The 23,155-nt window shown below is 39.0% G+C and overlaps 1 protein-coding gene across 1 annotated transcript; it reads right to left on the bottom strand.

The window, feature by feature from the left end:
• Nucleotides 1–459: 459 nt before the first annotated feature.
• Nucleotides 460–18,663, bottom strand: TMA16 (translation machinery associated 16 homolog). The gene is given in 8 exon segments (XM_008493819.2): nt 460–880; nt 882–954; nt 2,534–2,576; nt 7,897–8,045; nt 9,147–9,231; nt 9,926–9,963; nt 17,260–17,372; nt 18,575–18,663. Coding segments are annotated over 8 exon segments (579 nt in total). The 5' UTR covers nt 18,578–18,663; the 3' UTR covers nt 460–805.
• Between the last annotated feature and the right edge of the window lie 4,492 nt (nt 18,664–23,155).

The raw sequence follows: 23,155 nt of genomic DNA on the forward strand, positions 1-23,155 counted from the left end.
CTTTAGTTAGCTTCTGATGTGAATTTTTCAATACAGAATAGTAAGGGCAGTATAATTTTCTCAAATTCTCTTAACAAAACATAAAATATTCAGTATTTTATTGAAGTCTTTCCACCGTTCTCAGTGTTCCTGATACATTCAGACAAGAGAAGGTGCAAGAGAAGAGTTCTCCAAGATTAACTGATGCTCCATGTATTTTACCTTCTGTATATACATTTCCACCAAACAGCAGAGCAGGATAACACCCAAGCTGAGTGTTCTGTGCCACAACAGCACAGGACTTTGTGAGATGAGGCCCTATCACTGCTATAACAACACTATACATCTAGAGACATCCCAGCCACCACCACAAGAGATGGATAAAAGTTGCCGCTCGCTGGGCCCACTGCCAAGCTAAATACATTCTTCAGCAGGAAGGAAGTATTTCCAACCACAGAGTATTTGTATAATGGGTATCTGAATCCTGACTGCTCTATAACCATGGAAGAGGTTCTCAACTGGTCATGGACTTCAAGATGTAAACTAGAGTGCTGTGCCACCTTAGCAGCCCACATACTAAGGAGAAGGCACAGTAATGAGAAGCAAGGACACAACTAGGTTTTTATGTATTTATTTATATTCAAAATATTTTATCCAATACTATATAGCTTTACCCCCAAAAATACACTGTTTATTCTTTACCATAGGTAACACAGCTCAAAAATGCAATTAGCAGAGCTTTTGCAAATATAGTTAGAATTTATTTTTGTTTCCACTGGTAACTAAAATGGGTTTATTACAGTGCTTTTTCTGTTGCTTCGACTCTTCAATCAGCTGGTGGCTCATTAGACAACTCTTCTGCTTTTTTCAGTTCTTTTTTAGGTTCTACCTCAGGGTGGACTGCAGGCAACATCCCTAGATGAGACCTTTTTCATTTTTATGTTTGGCAGTTTTCTCAGATCACCATCCCATTCTCTTAAAAAACAAACAAAAAAGAAAACCAATTACCAATTACCAAGAGAAAAAAGGAGTGGCAGGAGTTTAACTCACCCTTTCCTCGAAGATGTTAACTCAAGCAAGTCTGCTTTTCTAAATTATACTACCAGTATGAATAAGCACCAACATTTTCACCTGATCTTGTACACTGCAGCAGCTGTATTTTCTCTGTGGAGACTTAAGTAGTTTCAGATTTGACATTCTGAACAAGAAATATATGATGCACTTTATTTCCACAGACCATTATGTGTCCTCAGTTACTTTATGCCAACTGCTTTTAGGTTTGACACATTAAGCTCCCAGTCTTGTAAGCAATGGAAATGTAGTTTGGAAGAGTGTCTTAGATTCTCAATTTGCAGATCTGATACCACCTGTATGTGAAGTCCTTCATTATTATTTATGGTAACTGTTAACATCTTGTATGATTGACTTCAAGGGTACACAAACACTAATTCATATAATAAGTACATATTTTTAAAGGTTGCATGAGGGAGGAAGGGTTCATTTAAACACAAGTCAAATCCAGTACTGAATTAACAGAATGCTTGAAGTGCACTTCATGGATAATCATTCTCAAGGACAGAGACAGTATTTGCCACTTGTAAGACATTTATGACCAAGGCAATAAAACACAACTTCCATCAGATGTCCCAGTACAAGAAGTCAATAATGCATTTATAAACACAGCAAGCCAGAGGCCTGGCCTAAGCTTTCTGGCTGTATTCCAATATCCTATGACATCTGGCTACATACCACCCCAAGGAGTTAATGGTATATATCATAAGCATCGTAAGTCTCTTTTCCTTTTTTCTATTAAAGTGTCTCATTTGGCAAAGATGTCAGCTAGAGTGCTCATTCTATCCATCACCAAGGTATATTGGCTTGCTGGCCCAGGTGAGCCAGCAGCAAGTTTCACAACTCTCACATCTTTAACTGAATGCAAGTTGTCAATACACTCAAGAGTTTCAACTAGTATATACTACTATTAGTACTACACCTACAACTGAATCTTAGAAAACATGACTAAGAGCTTGGTGCTCTTAATTACTTAATAGTATATTCTGACATTACATAACTTAGGTCATTATGTTATATGACTACAATTATCAGCTGAAATCTTATTTCACGTAAGAAAACAGTATAATTCCATTTATCAATAAATCTGTATCTTGGCCCTTAAAGACTAACAGTAAATGCTAATCCTTTTTGCATAAATCAGTGGACAGTAGAGGTGATAATTTTAGGTAAAGAGAAAACATTCTCTTAAGACTATTCAAAAAAGGTTACAGAAGTGGAACCCTAACTGTTGATGCTTTCTAACCCTTCCAACATTTTAAAACATTAACTGCCACTACTGTTCAGCCGGTGACAACTAAATCCTGAAATAGCAACACCATACCTAGTTTGCTTTCACAAATGACAAATTCTGACAGTTTTGCATAAATTAATTTTTAAGAAAAATTACATGCAACATGTCAAATTCAGAAACACCATTTGGCATAAAAAAAATTATAATAAAAGTACTGATAATAAAAGTAATTATAATAAAAGAACTTACCTGAAAAATTTAAGATGCTTTCTATTCAGAATGTCTGGGATTTCTAATAGGAATGAAATTAAATTCTATTAGCTGTGTTACATTATTCAAGTCAGTCTCGTTTTGAAGAAAGAAATGTGAGCTAAAGGGCTGAATGTATTACTTCTGAGATTAAAAGACCAAGAAAATGAGAATGTTATCATCAGAAAGTTTCTAGAGCAATACAGAAACAGGAAGACCTCCCACTGCTAAAGAAACAAAAGTGAACTTGTATCTATGAACTGTTCTCAGAATTGAAATATACCAGTTACTGAAAATCCAATCCTGACAAACAGTAAAAAGAGTGTGCTTTATTTTCTCTAAACTGACACATCCAAAAAATACCAACATTTTAATAATTTGAAGTTTCCCTTTAAAAGAATCCAGTGAAGAAATTAAGAAAATAATTAATTTGTTTCAAAAGAATAACTAACACCCTCAACCAAGATCAAGGTCTGCTTATAATATTTTTAACATAAAATCATTTACTGACCTAATAAGAAAAGATAATTCTGGTTATGCAAAATGTTTTTTATACCAATTATGCTCATTTCTGCAGCTTGCTTCTTGGTGGATGTATAAAGTGATCCTACTAACAACTAAACAAAGCAAGACAAAGAAACATTTCCCTAATCTTGGTTTTGGCTGCATTCTGATAAACACTGATGCTGCATTATGTCCATCTTTTCCATCTAAGCAGTGAAACAAAGCCAGGCTCTTTGTCTGCAGTCTCTTGAACTGCACTCTTGCCAGAATATTGCTAAACGCTGAAATATTCAAGCCCCCACGACAGAGAGGTCTTCCCTTCTCTCTCAGTTGTTTTGCAAGCAGAAATTTCGTGACAAGGAAAAAGAGGAAGTGACTGAGCTTCATTTGTAGCACAGAATATGCATAAAATAGAATCACAGAATCATAGAATCATAGAATTGGCTGGGTTGGAAGGGACCTCAGAGATATCAAGTCCAACCCTTGATCCACTACTGCTGCAGTTACTAGACCATGGCACTGAGTGTCACATCCAGTCTCTTTAAATATCTCCAGGGATGGAGAATCCACTACTTCCCTGGGCAGCCCATTTCAATGCTTAATCACCGTTTCAGTAAAGAAATTCTTTCTAATGTCCAACCTAAACCTCCCCCGGCACAACTTAAGACCGTGCCCTCTTGTCTTGCTGAGAGTTGCCTGGGAAAAGAGACCAACCCCCACCTGGCTACACCCTCCTTTCAGGTAGTTGTAGAGAGTGATGAGGTCTCCTCTGAGCCTCCTCTTCTCCAGGCTGAACAGCCTCAGCTCCCTCAGCCTCTCCTCATAGGATCTGTGCTCGAGTCCCTTCACCAGCCTGGTTGCCCTCCTTTGGACCCGCTCCAGGACCTCAATATCCTTCCTAAACTGAGGGGCCCAGAACTGGACACAGTACTCAAGGTGTGGCCTCACAAGCACTGAGTACAGGGGCAGAATCACTTCCTTGGACCTGCTGGCCATGCTGTTCCTGAGCCAGGCCAGGATGCCATTGGCCTTCTTGGCTACCTGGGCACACTGCTGGCTCATGTTCAGCTTCCTGTCAATCCAAACTCCAAGGTCCTTCTCTGTCTGGCTGCTCTCCAGCCACTCTGTCCCCAGCCTGTAGCGCTGCATGGGGTTGTTGTGGCCAAAGTGCAGGACCCAGCACTTGGCTTTGTTGAACTTCATCCCATTGGAATCAGCCCAACTCTCCAGTCTGTCTATGTCCCTCTGCAGAGCCCTCCTGCCTTCCTGCTGATCGACACTCCCCGCCAGCTTCGTATCATCTGCAAATTTGCTGATGATGGACTCAATCCCCTCATCTAAATAATCTATAAAGATATTGAACAGAACTGGGCCCAACATTGATCCCTGGGGGACACCACTAGTGACCGGCCACCAACTGGATGCAGCACTGTTCAGCACCACTCTCTGGGCCCAGCCCTCCAGCCAGTTCCTAACCCAGCACAGGGTGCCCCTGTCCAAGCTGTGGGCTGACAGCTTTTTCAGGAGTGTGCTGTGGAAGATGGTGTCAAAAGCCTTGCTGAAGTCCAGGTAGACCACATCCACAGCCTTCCCCTCATCCACCAGGCGGGTCACCTGATCATAAAAGGAGATCAGGTTGGTCAGACAGGACGTGCCCTTCCTAAACCCATGCTGGCTGGGTCTAATCTGTAAATCTGGGTCTAATACTGTAAATTCATCACCTTTCTCACTGTTCAGATAGAGAAACACTAGAACAGATCACTGCAATATTCTTATAAGCTTCAGAATTAAAATGCTTCCGTGAGCTGTAGGTCTAACAGATCCTGACTCTGTGCACAGGCCTGGACTGGAGGGCTTCTAAAGCACAACTAGAGAAAAAGGGGAAAGAGCAGCTCATCTCAGTGCCAGAGTGCCCTTCTAGAGCTGGTGCATTTTTCCTTTAAAGGCTGTTTTCTCCCAGGATTTACATTGTGCTTCTGTGAGAACATCCAGGGTAATTAAAAGCAAATCATCAAGCATGCATAATGTTCAGGAGAAATAATTATTATGCTTTTCAACTGAAAGCATGCTAACTCTTAACTCCCAAGGGCATAGACTATAAATCTCCAGGATTCCCTTTCTATAGCTTTGACCAGATTAAAAAACAAAACCAAAAACAAACAACACACATACAAATTATAACTTCAGGAAGAAAACTACAGTAAAAATTTATTTAAAGACTAAGGAAGTGACACATAGCTGCTAATAAAGCTCAGCCTCACAGATTGACAGAATGCTCCTTGTACAGGTAATAAATTTTTAAGACTAAAATTTACTATGTATTTGGATTTCTGTCCACTCCTTTTATAAACAGCTTGTAAAGAAAAATTAATTTTTCATTCACATCTAAGTACCATATATGCAGATACAAAGAGTATCAAATTTTAAGAGACTTTCCTGAATATGAACAATTTTTAACATGTAGTCTCTTCATAGCAAATGCACACACATACATGAATAACAGAGTTCTAGAATAAGAGGGGGAAAGAACCCAACAAGTACTAAGTCAGTTATAAAAGCTCCCCTCGCTAGAGTTTCCAGGGATAATAATTAGCTACAGCATAAAAGGACATTTTCAGCTGATTTCCATTCACCCTCGATCTCTAATTACAGTATTTAGCAGCAACAATTTTCTCTGAATGAATACTGTCTTAGAGAAAGAGAAAAACCTGCAGCAGTTGTGATAACAAATAATGAGTGATTTGAGAGTGTTTTAATATATGAAGCTGCACCATGCTCTCTGCATGCTTTACATACTAATACTATAATAACCTCAAATTTTGCTTACAATATTTCTGGATTCTGCTTTATTTTTATGATTTGGTTGTGCATTTGATATCTTCCTATGTAGTCCTATTGCTTTTCTCTCTCAGCTTTCCACAAAGCAGTAAAGCAAAAAGGAAGAACTAAAATTTCAAAACAAACCAAATAAAGTAGTTTTTCTACAACTAAGCTATTTCGTGACATTCACGGTATCGATCTTGCTATGACTTCCCCCCTTCTAAGAAATCCAAGATCCTGAAGTGACACAGCTACTTCTTCATTCCTCTGACATTCCTCTGAAAGTACTAATTTACACTGCCAAAATTTTCAAAGCCATTCATTTTCTTTATTGGTAAAATATGAATTGGGGGAAAAGGGGAAATGACACACAACCCAAATCTTGCTGTGCTTTGTTCCCTCGCCACAGAACAATGTAGATTTTTTCATGTCTTCCATGATGTATTTTCACTGTTAGAAGGACTGCCTACATTTGAATACCTTAGCATTAAAGCAAAGTTTGTCACTCAACTCCAACATACTTATTTGTTAAAGAAATAAATTTCAATACTATTTTGTACTTGAGTCTCCTCAAAACAACTCTGCTTTTTGCACTTTCATTATGCCTTTTTCTTTCTCCATGACCTTATCATATTACTACTGCTTCCTTTGAGCCTAGTTGCTACACAATTTTCATATCTGTCTCTCTCATTTGTAGCTTGCATGTGTGTGCTACCTCCAAAATCACAAAATTCTTTCAAGATTTTGTTTCTTAAAAAAAAGGACTATGAACCTTAACAGTAAATTTTCAACTCTAATGCTTATGCGTATGACTGATCCACAGAAAATGTCATTAGACAATCTCCTGGCACAGATGGCTACCTCAAAGGAAGAAAAAAAGTTAATTAACCTGTCAGAGAGAATGTCTGGCATTACAGCTTTGTTCAGATTTGTGACAATGGCCAAGATCAATGTTTAAAAACTCAAAGTGCTTTCAACTTGGCTGTTATATACAAGATATTCAGTTTTACATCTTCCGAGTTTCTGTGGGGCTTTCATCATTAGGAGGGTTAAGCATTAAGGCCTTCACACACAGTGCTCTCACTCCCTTTACCACCATCTTCACTAAGTCAAAGAAAGGAGCATAGCTCCTCTGCCTGAGAAGATTATAAATAAAATGTGGTTTCCTATTGTGAGTTATCATCTATGTCTTTAAAATAAAGCCTGTAGAGTAGATGTGTCACAATAGCCCAGGATTTCTACCTGGATTACCTAAATTTTAATAGGAAAACTCTGGAAATATTCACATTCTGGAAGCACATTCAGTAAACAATTTCTGCTGCAATCATTCTCCCACATCAAAAACATCTCAACCCTAATCAGAGGCTTTGGTTCTCTTCCAGTTTGTGAACCCTAAAGCCCACTCTCTCATGGTACAAAATTTGCTGAAGATCCTCATGCCACTGCTCCACCTCAGTGGAAATGGGCAAGCCAGGCAACAGGTTTGTCCTTAATGGTAAGTTTGTATATTGTCAAAAGAATGCGAGAGGAAGCTGTGTATAAAGACTTCATTGGCACAAGTCCCTATAATGAAGCCTACCTAAAAAAAGTAATTAATTTGTTGAGAAAGTGATGTTTATTCCCCACATGAGCAAATAAAGTCTTCATGCTAATGCATATTAAATCTTGCACAGCCACTGAAGTGCATGAAGATAAAAAATACTTCACATACAATTAAGGTCCAAGCAAGCTTTCTAAACAGATTTTGTATCTGAGAAAGTTTCATTAAATCCCTCTTTAGTTTCAAAAATGTTACATATGCCTGCGCTGAAGAAGCGATCCTAGCAAAGACACACAAAAGGAAAGTAGTAAAGCAGATCTCCACCATCTTTTTCTCCTTTTCTCCCTAAAAATTCTCTCCTAGGCATAAATACCTAGCATTAGTAAATTACTTTCAATGGAAAAGTGGAGAGAATACCTAGAAATTTCACTTAGATTCTAGGCTTGTGTGCAGGGGGAGAAGGTGTGACCACAGTATTATTTCTACTGCTTTTACATACCTATTCCATAGCCTTCGTAGAGTTGTCTTTCACGTTCTATGGTCTGCTTGATGACAGTTTCCCGTGAAACATGCTGTCTTCCTTCTCTGCCTTTAATACTGTTTTGTAATTCAATCTGCTCCAATTCAGCATTGAATCGACACATATAACTGAAATAAATAAAATTAATTTATGTTGGATGCAATCATATATAACTTGGGCAAAGCAGAATTACTTCAGTAATCTAAGAAGTTATTTTACTGTTTCTATATTAGTCAATAGATACTTCTTATATTTGAACTACTACTTTAATCTTCAAAATCAAAGCTCTATTTAAAACTCTATCAGGATCATCTGCAGCTTCCAGAAGGACTGTTTCGAGACATTTTAGAAGGTTTTTTTTTGTTTATTTGTTTTTTTAAACATGTGTATGAAACAGCAGTCCCACATTATTATAATTCACCTGCTCTGGAAGACCAGTGTTAAATATAAATATTCTTAGCATTTAATTGCTGAATTTCAACACCTCAATAATTTTTTAAGTAAAGTTCTTCTTTGACACATGTTCTACTTCATCTCACAAACATCTAACCCAAATCCAAAAAGTAGGATTTTACTGCCTTTGCAGCATCACTAATGTTGATTAGCAGCTTATAGGGTTCATGAACAATCTAGAAAGACGTCACAGCTTCAGAAAGGAAATGGTATAGTAAACCTGTGTAAGAAAACATATCTATTATTTAGCTAGCAGGTGAAAAATGGAGACAAGTCACAGGCACATACAACCAGCAGGACAGAAATAACTGAGCTCCTTGTTAGCAGATCTGATTTTGATATTTCCTGCCCTAAAAACTGACCCACATGAGTACCGTTTAGTCTTCTATGCAAAGAAAATTAAAGAATAAAGGAGTAAATACAATGAAATCTGTTCATGCGTCATTGAATACCCAGACAGGCAAATTCATTCATTACTACTGTCCAAATAATCTAGTCCTCTATACACCACAAACCCAGAGATCAAATAATTAAAAAAACCCAACAAACACTAGATTGATTTAATTCTCTTGTGAATTCAATATATAATTAATGTCAGTTACAACTAAATATTATAGTAGCAGCATCATCTATAGTTGCAACTATTTATATATTTCTATTAATACAGTTATATAAAGTCCTCCTCTGAGTCATCAGCACTTTACAGATCATACATAAGAACACTATTTTAAAAGACAAATTAAGCTTTTTAATCATGTTTTTAACACCAGTCTTACTTTTCAATTAGTTCACCAGCTTCCTTCTTGGTGTACTCAATTTTACTGGGGTCAAGGTGACTTTGAAACCATTGCAGTTTTTCTCCTACAAGAATAAACTCAGTATTAACAATTACACCATCACTGTAGCATGGACACATTTTAAAATTCTTCAAAGTTTCTGAAATAACTCCCCATTTTCCAAGATTCTGCATGGTATCTTAAGACTCACTGATACTGTATATTCCGAGTATGAAGGCAGCTGGAATAGCAACATCATTTCCAATGTATTTTATATATTCCTTATCCTTACAGAAAAAAAGATGTTATACTTTTCTTTACTGAAAACTAGTGTTCTGATCATCATAATTTTTAAGCAGACTAAATGAAAAGCTGCAGTGTCAATCAAATGAAAGAGAAAAATATGGCAGGTTGTGTCTCAAAGTTTTGAATTTACTTTGTAGCACAATGTATCTGTTAATGCACATTTATCATCATCATACATATACATATACAGTTTTCTAAAGGTGATTTAAAAAAGCATGGAGACAAGTACACTAATACATTCAGAGAAGAACAAAGCATTCATTTTGTCTGTACTGCCCTACTGGCATATAGGGCTATACTCAGCCCCAGGTTCAACCCTACTACTCACTACTTGAGTGACTGTGTCAGGTATTTCAACATTTCAACAAAGTCTATTTAAGATTATAGAGTCAGATTTTAGAGAAAAACACTCTAACTGGAATATCTATCCTAAAAAGTTGAGTACTGTATTCAGTAATATAAGTTCTGCTCACCAATGATACTCAAACGCAAAGCTTTGTCAGTCTTCAACCTATCAGAAAAAAAACAAGCATTTTAGCCAGGAATGAGTATTGTACAATTAATTATCTTAATTTTCTTTAAAAAAAATAAAATAAATATTCACTATGAGAATACAGGTAAAATTTCAAATAGAAATATTTTTCAAGTTCAGAACGATGTAAGATTTATTCTGCTTTATCTGGAAATTCTACTTTTTTGCAAGACTCCTAACTGAAATTTGTCCAGCTTAAGTTCAGCAGTTTCCTCAAAAAATAGAAAAAAAAAGATTGAAAATAGGACACAATACTTCTTAGAGCACGCCAAAAGGAATGTCATGAAAACCTCATTGTAACAATTTAATCAACTATTTAGAATATTCTGTTGGTATGTTTAGGGAGTTTGGAGACCAAAACCAAAAGATTTCACCACATCGCATCCTTGAAAATCAAGCATACAACATAAAAAATACTATTCTGGCATCTAGTAAACTAATAATCAAAGTTTGTGCCTAGTGAACAGTACAATTAGGATATTAAAACCTAAAATTAACAAATTCATAAAAACAATGAAAAACTCTATCTCAAAGTTTTTTTCACTCAATCTCTGGCAAGATACATGAAGCCTTCTGTACCCTATGGGATGTGTGCACAGAATTCAATTTGGTACTGATTCCTGTCCTATTGAGACATGCAAGTCCTCAGAGTATGCAAGTTTTCCAACAGATAAATAAAGTGCCTCATGCATTTTTTTTCCTGAATCTCTCAGATTCAGTCTGCAGCAATGAAACTTGCTAAATGCCACTTCTTTTCCGGAAAATAAAATAATACATTGTTGGGATAAGGATGAAATTTGTCACCAGAAAATGACAAGCCATGCTTGTTCAGTGCATACGACAAAGTACCTCTGCTAAAACTGACTTTTAAAAAAATATTTAATAAGAAAATTGACAAAGTATAAAAATTCGTAAAGGGTATCACTGACAAAGAACAAATAATGTTAAAATACAACACAGTTCAAACTTAATGTGCTCCTTTATTGAATTCCTTGTACTCCACAGAATTTAATGAGCATTTTAGGAGTTAACGGAAGAAACTCATAGAACAGAAGTCTATCACCTGTCACAAAAATTTGGATCAAAAGAAAAAACTTTACTTTCCAGAAACAAACATACTTGTGTCATTTGGCCACAAACCTACATTATTAAAAGAAAGATCAGCTTCTTCACGAAATACTTCATCCTCTGAAGACTGTCCAACAGCCATATAAAAGCAAACACACAGCATGTGAGAGCTGCCAGGAATTCCACTAACACATTCATGAAATGCCTTTTTACCTCTGTAGATGGCCCAGCATCTGGGATACACATTCTTAGCACAAAAGTCTGAAGAGGTCAATCATGAGCTTTGAGTTTTATCAGACCTGCCCAAAAACCCCAAGGTGGGGTTTTTTAAATTTTTTATTTTTTTTTTTTTTTAATTTTTAATCAAATTAAAAATAAAAAAAAATAACTCTCAGTCCTGTGGGCTCAAGGACAGAACTGTACAAGACTATGCAAAAAGGAAAGGAAACAGAAGTTAGATTAGAATTTGGCTTCAAACCTCAGCTCTAGAAGATGTCTTCAATAAAAACTGTGGTAGGTAGAATACAAAGGGTTTACAGTAGGGAGTTCTGAAGAGTAACAGCAACTGAGAAAAGGACACATATTCCAGACAGTGCAACTCCACACCAGCAGTCCCTGCTGTGAACCTTGTGTCACAACAAAGCCAGAACAGCATGTCTGCAACACGTTGCCATGGAGAAAAATACAATCTCATCTAGAAAAACTGACTAATTAAAATCATAAATCATGTCATCTATCTGCACTTTAAAACACTACAAATTATGTGCACCTGCAAGGATCACTAAATAATTAATTTATAAAGGCAATGAAGTATATAAGCAAAATTTTCTTCTTCTAGTAGAAAAACCTTCAGCCAGTAGGTGTATACAGCTTATTTCAGTATGAGATATAACAAATTACAGGATAAGATGTTGCCTTGTAGTTTCCATAAAAACCTCACCTCAATGACTGCTAGAAGATAACAGTATTAGCAGGGAGGCTAATGAAAGCAGGTAAGTAGAAGAAAGTTCTCCTTCTATGCAGTGAGTAACATCTTTTGCTCAATGGAAAGAAGGTTGGCAATCTTGTGGCAGGCTGTTGCTTCTTAATGATTGTTTCTTCCACCTGCTTCCCAAAAATCACCTGCTTAGGCACTAATTATTAATAAGTGGCTTTCTTGATGTTTACTAGTTACTTATAAAGTCTTCATACTCCATCAGCACTTCTATCTAAGATGTTGTATTCAGCTCTTCTGAACTCTGTTAAATTCTCATAATGAATAAATATCTGTTAGATCAGTTTACCAATTCACTATTCTTCCCTATAGTACCCACATGTACAAATGCTATCTATGGCTCTGAGAACTAAGCTATACTCTTTAACTAAGGGGAAAATAAAAAAAATCACAGTTGACAGGACATATATCCTTGTTTCAGGCTGCTAAACTCAGGCATCTCATATTTCTCCCTAATAATGTCCGATTTTGTCAGCTTATGCACCAGTTAGTGGTTTGGTTAAGTATTTAAGAACACTGCCATATGAAAATTGCTCTAAGAATTCATTCTAGTGTCTTTGCAGTCCACTGTTTTATTTCTGTAAGCAAAACAAGTAATTTTAAGAGATAACATTTTTTTTCCAGTTCCACATAAAGGACCTGCAATAGTACATCACAAAGCATCACTACTACAAGCAGCACAACTAGAGGCATGGCGGTTCAAATCATTAAATGGTCCAACAGAAAAGCTAAGGAGAAACAAACAAACAAAGAGCTCCATAAGGCTACTGCTTACTCACAAGGGGTTGCTTCATGTTAGACAAGGAAATACTGTAAAATCCCCTTGGTTCTCATATCATATTAGAGTACTAGCCTAGTATATTTGTCATGTAAATGCACTGACTCCTGAAAATTCTATAATATGCATGATAAAAGGGTGTATTTTGACTCAGGAGGGAAAAATACAGAAAGAAAATAATCCAGTGCTAGATCAGCTTTAACTACCACAATGAGAGAGAGACAGCAGTTGCAAACAAAAACTATGACTGGTGTGGATAAATCACTACTAACAGAATTTGCAGGTATACCCCATGATGGTCTTGTTTCCTAAAGCGTAGAAAAATATGTGTTCTATTGGTGACAGTGACCAAGATGGCATCTTTTTCAGCAACTTAGCAGAGCAACAAGTTGCCTCTATGCATAAGGATTCACATAGGATCAAGAGGTAATAAATTGGTAGCAAGATACTGGAATTTGTTGCTTCTCATGACACTTTGAGGAGAACTTAAAATAGATGCCAACAAGAAAAATGTTTGATTCAAGTGAAAAAGACAACTTAAGATAGCAGTCAATTTTCTGAAACCAACTGGTCTGCTCCCTCTTATTATGGTCAAGATTGGTCTTCTGTAATGCAATCAGTCTCTGGACAAAAAGCTTGTTATTACTGTCATATTTCATTGAGAATGCTTGCAATGAAGAGTAAGGCAAATAAGGCAAACATTTATTGATTCTTCTTCAAAAAAACATTCTCACCCTCCAGTAACATGCTATTCAAGGCCTTCCTACACTCCACATAATACTTATATTGAATAATAATCAACAAATAAAATGTATCTATGTTCAAAAAAGTATTATTTTACAAATTAATCCAAAGACAATTGAAACATCACCTGGCATGTAAATCCACAGCTTAATTAAAATAATAAAGATGACATATGAACTTCCTAGATTCATTGATAATATCTGATCCTTATTTTATGGGGAAGGTCAAAGATTTTGCTTGTCCATGCTGCAGAATTGCAGAGAAATCCACCTCTTCACTCAAGGTTGGTGAGATTACACTGGGAATACTGTGTCCAGTTTTGGGCCCATTAAGACTTAGTTCTATATGATAAAAAGCATTGCTAGAAATGCACCAGATTTTAGATGGGATTAAGAAAGGAAATACTGTAAAGATTAAAAGGGAGCTTCCCCTATTCACCACCAAAGGATGCACTGATCATCCAGCAAGAGAACAAGACTGTCATTAAATAAGAAGCCATTTAGAAAATTGTTTCCATTTCATCTTTTTAGTGAATGTAAGAGTGGAAAGCTCGTGCTTAGTCTACAGTATCAAGAAATTTACACTGTCTTTTGCAGAGCTCTGCAAACTGAACGCAAGTCTCATCATTAAAATATACTGAAGAAACTGAAAGTTAAGAAATTTTTCGAAAGAGACTAGTTAGTGACTAACCTGTTTTTAAGCATGTTATTAACTCCCAATATTAAAAAATTAAACAAATAATTTAAAGGTTTACCAAGCTGGTCATTAAAATAATAGAGACTCATAAGAAACTAGAACCTGTAGCAAAGCTTCTAAAGACCCTAGGGAAGAAAAGAAATAAACATTATTCATGTTTTTTGAGCTAAACTTATCTTCAAGCCAATGCTGTACAGGAAATAAAATCATCCTCCAACTGCCTATATTCTCGTGAAAATTATTTTTAGAACACCACAACAAAACAGATCTAAAAAGTGCAGATCTGTGAACTAGTTAATTGTTTAGGATCCAGAATTTCAAGATGCTAAAATTTTATTTTTAGATAGATCATTCTGCAATCACAATACCCTTTGGATGGTCTAGACTGACACACTACTTTTGGCTGAAGTAAAATGGTAGACTTGAATGTGTTAGCAAAAGCATTTGAACTAAAATTAAATTCTAAAAATAAATAAATAAATAAAAGTTTAAAAGTTTCTTTGAGGATTAGCCTGTCACAATGTCAGTTACATGGGAAACTACTATAGTCCAAATAAAGGACAAAGTACATTTAGCCCTTTAATAACCAGTAGCAACAGTGCTAGTAGTTAGAAGGAGGACATTGCAGCAATTGTTCTACCTGAACTGCTAGTCAGGATAGGGTGTTACTTGTAAGGCATAGGAAGTAAACTCCTTAAACACAAGCCCTCCATTCTTCCTTGCATAATCTAGGTTTCCATCACAGACAAGTTAACAGCTTTTCAATAAAACAAATCCATTCTTTTTAGCATTGCACCTACTAGTACTGTTGGAAAACAAATTTAAAAATTAATTTGGCTGGATCCAGAGCTGGATTCTACAATGTACTAACTGGAGCATCTTCTGTAAAACTACAACCATGGGGGCTAGTGTATTTAAAAGATGGGTATTGTCATGCTGAGTGATGCAACCTGATCTACTCTGGCAAGTGCAGACAGAAACCTAGATAACAAACACTAGTATCAACTCTCAGATGAGAAATCTTGAAATTAATACAACTGCAGAAAGAAACTCCCAATAAAGTACAGAATTTAATATTTTGTCTGGCATTGGGGGACGCAGAACTACTTTTTTTAATCAAACTTGAGGCATAAGATCATCACAAGAAAGGACAAGATGTGTTACAATTGCTGACTAAAAGTATGTATGTCTAGAAAATCAGTAATACAAAATCCTATGTGCTCAAAACTACTGAGTGGCCTTTGGCTCCTTAAAAATTTTGCTTCCATGTTTGCTCTGCAGATTTCACCAGGCAATGTTAGTAGTGGACTAAGGTGGCTCTGGTAGTCCCAAACACCCTGGCACTGCTCTGAATATCCTTTTAAGCACTAAACCTTCCAGCTGTTCAGCAGAAAAAGCACCTGTGGTAGAATTAAGCAACACTACCTCCCTACTGTGACCTGCCAAATCTCATTGCCTCAGTAACAAAACCCAGTCAGTAAAAAAAGGCAGCATCTTTTAATTCCTTTTCATGGAAAGGGTGACAAAAGTACTTCAATATTAATGCATTAAGCAGAGAAATGAATTATGTATTGGGTACTCTCTTACCTGCAACAAAAGATTGCCCTGTGTGATCCCTAACATATACCTTAAAAACATCTCCATGAGGAAAAGTAACTAAAGAGCAAGCTAAGTAGGAGAATACTGTTCCAGTGGGAGTTCTTTGCTTAAACTTATTGCTGTTAACCAAAAGCAGCACTCCAACAGCACGGGTGTCTGTATCAGTATAACTCAAAGATCTGACTGACTGTGCCATATCATAATGAATCAGTACTCCTTCGTTCAGTGTGTTTTCTGTGTATATTTTTCTCCATGGCAAAGTCATAAATATAAGCACTAAGAATCAAGTATCATTCAGTTATCTTTTGGGAGTAAACAATCTGAATTTGCGATAAAGTTCCATCAGGGAGGATGGAAGAGTTAAGGGAAAAACTTGTCAATTTAGCAGTAGGAAAATACATTAAAGACTTACTCACTATCAGGAGTCAGAGAGCACAGACAAAACATGAAGCAGAAGGGAAACCTTGCACATTAGGAAACTGGCCAATCCTCAGCACATGCTACTTGTAAACTCTTGCAGAAGCTCTGCCTGAGGCTACATGACACAGCTCTGCTAGTAGAGGGTGCCTTTCTAGTCAGAGCAACTTTACAGCTTTGCTGTGGATAAGGTTATACAGACTTCCCAAAGCATAAAATTGCACAGTCTAAGGAATGTTTCAAGTGTAACAGCAGTTTCCAATTTAACACCTTCAGACATATGAGTATTTGGGCTCAGCTCATGTGGTCCATCCAAATACTAGTGTAGTTTGATAGAAAATGCTTTAAGTTTGCTATAATAGCTTTCTAAACAAACCTTCACAACCTATCAACTAGCAAGCTGTGACAGAATGGAAACAAAGGTCAGTCTTCTTCAGCTACCTTTTGCCTTAAAAGCAGAAAACCAAACTCACCATAAAACAGCAGGAAATAACTGCAGGAAATAACCAAAGAGGAGTAAACTATTCAGTTTTATTATGAAGTCTCTCTCATGTAGGATAGTTTGTGGGTTTTCTTTTCTATGAACTCATCAGTTCAGCACAAGAAGCTAGACCCTAAGCAGCACTCTTACTAAATCTTGGACTAAAGTCAAACTAGGTGACTAAGCTCCAAGTGTGACACCAGCATCATGCCATTCAGACTACAAAAACCAAAATGCTGCAATAAAAAACCTAACAAGTAAGGACAACTTCAAAAATCAAGTAGCAGAAATATATACTTTGTATAAGCTGATTTAATTAATGTAAGCCTGTCAGTTCACATGGCACAGCAGCACAAAGTTATACAGGTCTTTCATTTATCTTAAGGCTTCATCAGCATAGCAGTCATCCTCCACTCCTCCCCTTCTCCCCTCAAACAAAAAGCATCTACTGTGATGTTATCCTTTGGTCTGCACACAGATTTTTCACAGTCAACTTACTTTTCTTTCTTTTCCTGTTTGTGTGCTTCCCTTGCAAGCTGTGCAGCTTTTCTGCTGTAAGGATGGATAACCTTCTTCTCCTGCTTCCCTCCTTGGGTTTTTCGTAACTTCGGCTGAAAAGAAATCACAGATGCTATTTACTGCTTAATTTAAATAAAACATTAGAAGGAAGACAGGAGAAGACACCATGGTAAAGACTTAAAAGGTCAGTATCTCAGAAAGCCCTTAACTTACCATAGCAGCTTATCAGTACCACCAATTAGATCTTAAGTCTTCTCAGTAGCAAACAAAATTACTTGAATATGGTACATGCTGTAACAAAACTACCAGAGCACAGAAAATGCTGTAAATAAATCTCACATAGTGACTGCTCTCAAAGTATCTATTTTGTAAGATTACCTCTGAGATTACCTCTTTGTATCTTTGCAGTAAATCTCTCCCTTCAAGTTTCTATGTAATTGTTGCATCTGAGGCTCTGACGAAGGCCATGTGCAATTTGTAGAATGCAACAAAATGGATTTTCCTGTCTTTCGCCACAGATCATGGGAGTGCCTCACTTCAGGGCACAGCCAGAGTCTTCACTAGCTCTCCATGCAGCAGATAGGGAACACTACTCACAAATTTCTAAATCACTTCAACACTACTTTACATTACACTGCTTTTTGGTACAAAAGTGTTTGAACAAAAATGAAAGGCTTTATCAAGCAACGAGCAACTGAAATTCCTTTCAGTCTTTACCTGTTTGCAAACGAAAGCAAGGAAGATGAGTGTGCAAATGCAATGATATGATATGAAATGCAAAGACTGATGATGCAGAACCCCTAAAGAAATGCCAAGAAGCACTCCTAGAAGCACCCCGCTGCTCACACCCTCCTCCGGTGACACCAGAGCCGCCCCCTGGCGGGAACAGCCACGCCCCCGGCCCCGCGGCCCTGCCTCACCGCCTACTCCGCCGGCAAGGCCACGAACGACAAAAACCTCCCCCGGAGGAAACGCGCCCGAGCGCCGAGCAGGGTCCCGAGGGGCCGCCGAGGGGCGGGGAGGGAGCAGCTGTTACCTGCGGGCTCGGTTTACCGCCGCTCAGGGCCCACAGGGACGCCCGCCGCCTTTCAGGGGAGGGGCCGCAACACCGGCGGGAAGGAAAGGGCCGGACTGCCGCGTGAGGAGCCCCCACCGCCCTCGGGGGCAGGGGGCAGGGGGCAGGGGGCTGGGGGCTGGGGGTTGGGGGTTGGGGGTTGGGGGCTGGGGGCAGGGGGCAGGGGGCAGGGGGCAGGGGCAGCCGCACTCCTATTCCCATTCCCGTCCCCGCACGCACCATGGTGAGTCACCCTCTTTCCGCCAGCGGAGTGCACCAGGCAGAACGATCCGGGCGGGCGGAGCGGGCGGCGCGTCGGACGTTCCGCGTCGGAGCGGTCCCAGTTGCCACCAGGTTCCGTGGATGCACGAACGGTACTTGTTAGGATTGTGTTTATTATTTTCCCTGAATACAAACAGAGCAAGATCACGGATGGCCGGGAAGGACCGGACTGCAGAGTTGCTCCAGCGCCGTCTTAAAGCAGGCCTGTGTTAAGAATCATAGAATCATCAAGGTTGGAAAAGGCTTCTAAGATCATCGAGTGCAACCATCCACCCCACAGCCCCAGCCACTAACACATCCACTGCAGCTCTTCACCTACCCGTCTGTTGAACACCTTCAGGGATGGTGCCCACCACCTCCCTGGGCAGCCTATTCCAATGCCTCACCACTCTTTCTGTGAAGTTTTTCCTAGTACCTAACCTGAACCTACCCTGCTAGAGCTTTAACTCATTTCTTCTTGTCCTATCACTGGTCACCAGGGAGAAAAGGCCAAGATCTGTCTCACTACCTCCTCCTTTCAGGCACTTGTAGAGAGCAATAAGGTCTCTTTCCCCTCAGCCTCCTCCAGGCTAAACAGCTCCAGTCCCCTCACCCTCTCCTCACCAGACTTCCAGACCCCTGAGCAGCTTGGTTGCCCTTCTCTTGCACCCTCTCCAGCACCTGGATGTCCTTCTCATATTGTGGTGCCCAAAACTGCACACAATACCCAGGATGCATTCTCACTACAGCAGGGTACAGGGGCAGGATCGCCTCCCTGCTGGCCACACTGTTCCTGATGCAGGCCACTATGCCGTCTGCCTTCTTGGCCAGCTGGGCACACTGCTGGCTGGTGTTCAGCTGCTGTCCCTCCCTCTCTGCTGGGCAGCTCTCCAGCCACTCCTCCCCACACCTGTAGCACTGCCGGGGGCTGTTGTGGCCAAAGTGCAGGAACTGACATTTGGCCTTGTTGAAACTCTTGCAATTGTCCATGGCCACCCCAATGGAGGCTGCCCAGGTCCCTCTGCAGAGCCTCCCTCAGGCAGATCAACACTCCCACCCAACTTAGTGTCATCTGCAAATTTACTGAAGGTGCACTCTGTCCCCTTGTCCAGATCAGTGACAGTTATGTTAAACAGGAGTGGCCCCAGCACTGAGCCCTGGGGAACACCCCTTGTGACCAGACAAAGTCACCACCCATGCCATGGGTCTATGAAAAATGCCCAGTGACTGCTCGGCTCTGGGTTCCACAGACTCAGTGCAGGCACCGTCCTTCAGCCCTGTTCCACCTTGCTCTTCAGGCACCAATAACTCTTTTCTGTCAAGTGTTCTGACTCTTTTCTATAAAATTAAACGAGAAGCACTGGAGATGAGTACTCCTTTGGGTTTGGACTGTGTGACTTCTCACCAAGCTTTAGAAAGGGTTTTATGCCACAAGGCTTCCCTCTTCTTTCCAACACCATCACGTAGGCTGATAGCCTTAATCCTTCCCCACACCCTACCTCACTGGGATGCTGTAGAAATATAAGATGAAAATTTTATTGAAGGCAGGACCATGCAGCCAGGGACAGATCAGCTCCCTCACTGCCCACAGTGCGGGGGTGCTGACACCCATGAACAGTCTGCATTTGTCCCAGCTTTGTACACTCCTTATGCCTGCAAAAGGACAATAAAATTATTTTCCAGACTGTAGGTTTATATTAAGACAGGATGGTTTATTTTACTGTGGTGACCCACCAAACCACCACCTGTGGTATGAAAGATCTGCTTCTAAATGCCAATTAAAAATTTACCAGCACATCTACATGCCATTATTTGCATATAGTAATGCTGAGGTATTAAGCAGTAATTTCACACTACTTCTTTTTTTCATATTTCCTGTGAAGATTGGGCAATGCAGAAGTGCAGAATAAATGTCCGTTTTACAATATAGCAGTGCCTCAAGATTGTGATGTTTCTTACTAAGATATAACTTTCCATGGACATAATTCATAATTTCTCTTAACATCTCAACAGCACTTGTAAGTGCTCTCAGTAAGCCAAGGTCATTGCTATTATGTTAAAATATTTTCACTTTTTGATTTATCAGCACATTGCTCAATTTAATGATGATTTACTCCAGTCCTTGTTATAATGACAGGTCAAACACAGTTTACAGCTCTGAGCAGCAGCAGGTGCCATGACTGGAGACTTGCTATTTTTCAAGCTACCAGAAACAACCAAACATATTTGCAATATGAAAATGTGTAAGCATTCCAGTATTAGAAGTCTAAAAAACCTAATGTTAAGGTGTCAGGCAAAACATTCTCATTACTTATTCTCTTCTCTTGTAGCAATATATTGTCAGAGGGTATGAAGCACAAACTCTGTTTATGCTTAATCAAAATGCTTTATGGTGCAGAATTCAGATTTTAAAAAGACTAAGATGACTGAGATGACAAAATGATTACACCCCCCTTGTGTGTTTCACTACACATTTATAGACACCCAATATCTACTGAATGATTTATAGGTTTGTTTGTTACATACTTAAAAATATTTTTTTCTAACATAATAATCTTAACTAATACATTCCCACATTTTTTAGCTGGCACAAGATCATAACATTATTGAGAAGACAAACTCCTCCAACAATTCCCAGCCTGTGTATTGCCTGCAGCACTTCATGCCTTGCACCTTTATCTCACGTAGCTCCATCTGTTCTCATGGTGTTTTTCCACAGTCTATTTTCTTCTCTCATAGCAATAATATTTTATCCAATAATTTCAGATGTAGCAATCATAGAGAGGAAACTGAGCACTGAATTTTAAACAGTCCATTCAGGTAAATTGATTTACAATTATGCTGCTAAATAGCACAGGAATTATAATAGCAAACTAAGGAATAGCTCTGTTTTAACACTGTTGAAATTTCCGTGTGATCAGCAACTGAGATATGCTGAAGAAAGTCAGACATGTTGAAATGACAGTGAAAACATTCTGATTATGGGGTCCCACTCATGAATACAAACCAAAGATTTTAAAAAGTATTTTTTTATATTCTTTATTTATTTGGATGAACAAAAATGTCACTATCCTTTTGTCTGCCCAGGAACTAGTTAAAAAACACTAATGAAGAAACATTGTTGGCTTTGCTTTTTAAAAGCCTTTGTTCTAGGTGAACAGCTTGCAGTCTTGCATCAGGACCACTGATTGCAGCCCTTCCTTCCTTTGGGCACCCAGCTGCAAACACAAGCATGAGCATCCCTTTCCCTTTTAGTGTCTCTGCTTGCAGCCCTTACAGCCTTGTGCAGATTTATGTCCTTATCTTGGAAACTTTAGAGTATGCATGCCTGGAAATGTCAATAGCTATGCTATTGCTGGCAGCAAACCCATCTAATTTGCATTTCACAAAGATGTTCTGGGTGGGAAGCAGGGGAAGGTGTGTAACTGGCTTTACTTCTGAGCTGAAGGACATGACTGGGGCAAATGTTGGAGCTGAAAGGTACCCACAATGCAGGATTACTGAGACTCATTGGCAGCATTTAACACTGGCCCAGCAATTAAACCGAGAGACAGACGCTCTCTATTAATCTCTCTCTCCTCCCTGATAAAAAAGGAGAGAGAATAAGGGAGAGAGACTTATGGTTGGAAATTAAACTACACAACTTTAATGAAACAGTAATGATAAATAGGAAAAATTACTAAATATATACAGATATACAAATATACAGGAAAATTGATACCACGTTCCTTTCCCCTTTTCCCCAATAACTCTCACATCACCACCAAAGTTGCAGAGCAGCCCTGGAAAAGTCCAGGCTGGATTCCTGGGGTTAGCAGCAGTTGGGAACTGGAGGCAGGAACACACAGATTCGGGCTGGCATGGATCAGGACCACAGGCAGATGAATGGACGGAATCCTCCCAGGATGCCGAAGGAAACAGGGAACAGCTGAAGAAAGGAAAGCAGGAAAGGCAGGAAGGGCAGGAGGCCAGAAGCTGGAAGCCCTTGTGATCCCTAAAATTTGTACTGAGTATGACATGTATGGGATGGAATACTCTGGTCGATTCTGGCATCTATCTTGTCCGTTCCCCCCCAAAGGAGGGCTACAGGTGGGACCTCTTTCTTCCTTCTGGAGGGTAAAATGTTCCTCAGAGCTGAGCAGTGTCCTTGGCTCTGCATAGCAGTCTCTAGCAGTAACTATAAACATCGAGTGTTATCAGTCCTAGAAGCACACACTGTCTGAGAAACTTGCTGTTAATTTCAGCAAGTGCAACTACTTACAAGAGACTTAGCTGAAAGCAAAAATACAAGACAGAAAATCACCTTTATCCTGGCCCAAACCAGGACACTCATTCTGCATAACCTTATTTTTAACTAGGTCATTAAGAAAGAAACATAGCCTCTGTAGATTATTACACTGAAGGGGCAGCTCCAAGGAGCTCCTCAGCTGGTCTTTCACCATTGACTATAATGAAACCCTTAGATGATGAGGCATCTAATTTGATGACCTAGTTACCAACCAAGAACTATTCAGTGTATATGTGCACCAATTTCTAGTCCAGTCTTGTTCTTTAAATAGT

This window comes from Calypte anna, chromosome 4A (genome assembly GCF_003957555.1).
Source record: "Calypte anna isolate BGI_N300 chromosome 4A, bCalAnn1_v1.p, whole genome shotgun sequence".
Classification (NCBI taxonomy): Eukaryota; Metazoa; Chordata; class Aves; order Apodiformes; family Trochilidae; genus Calypte; species Calypte anna.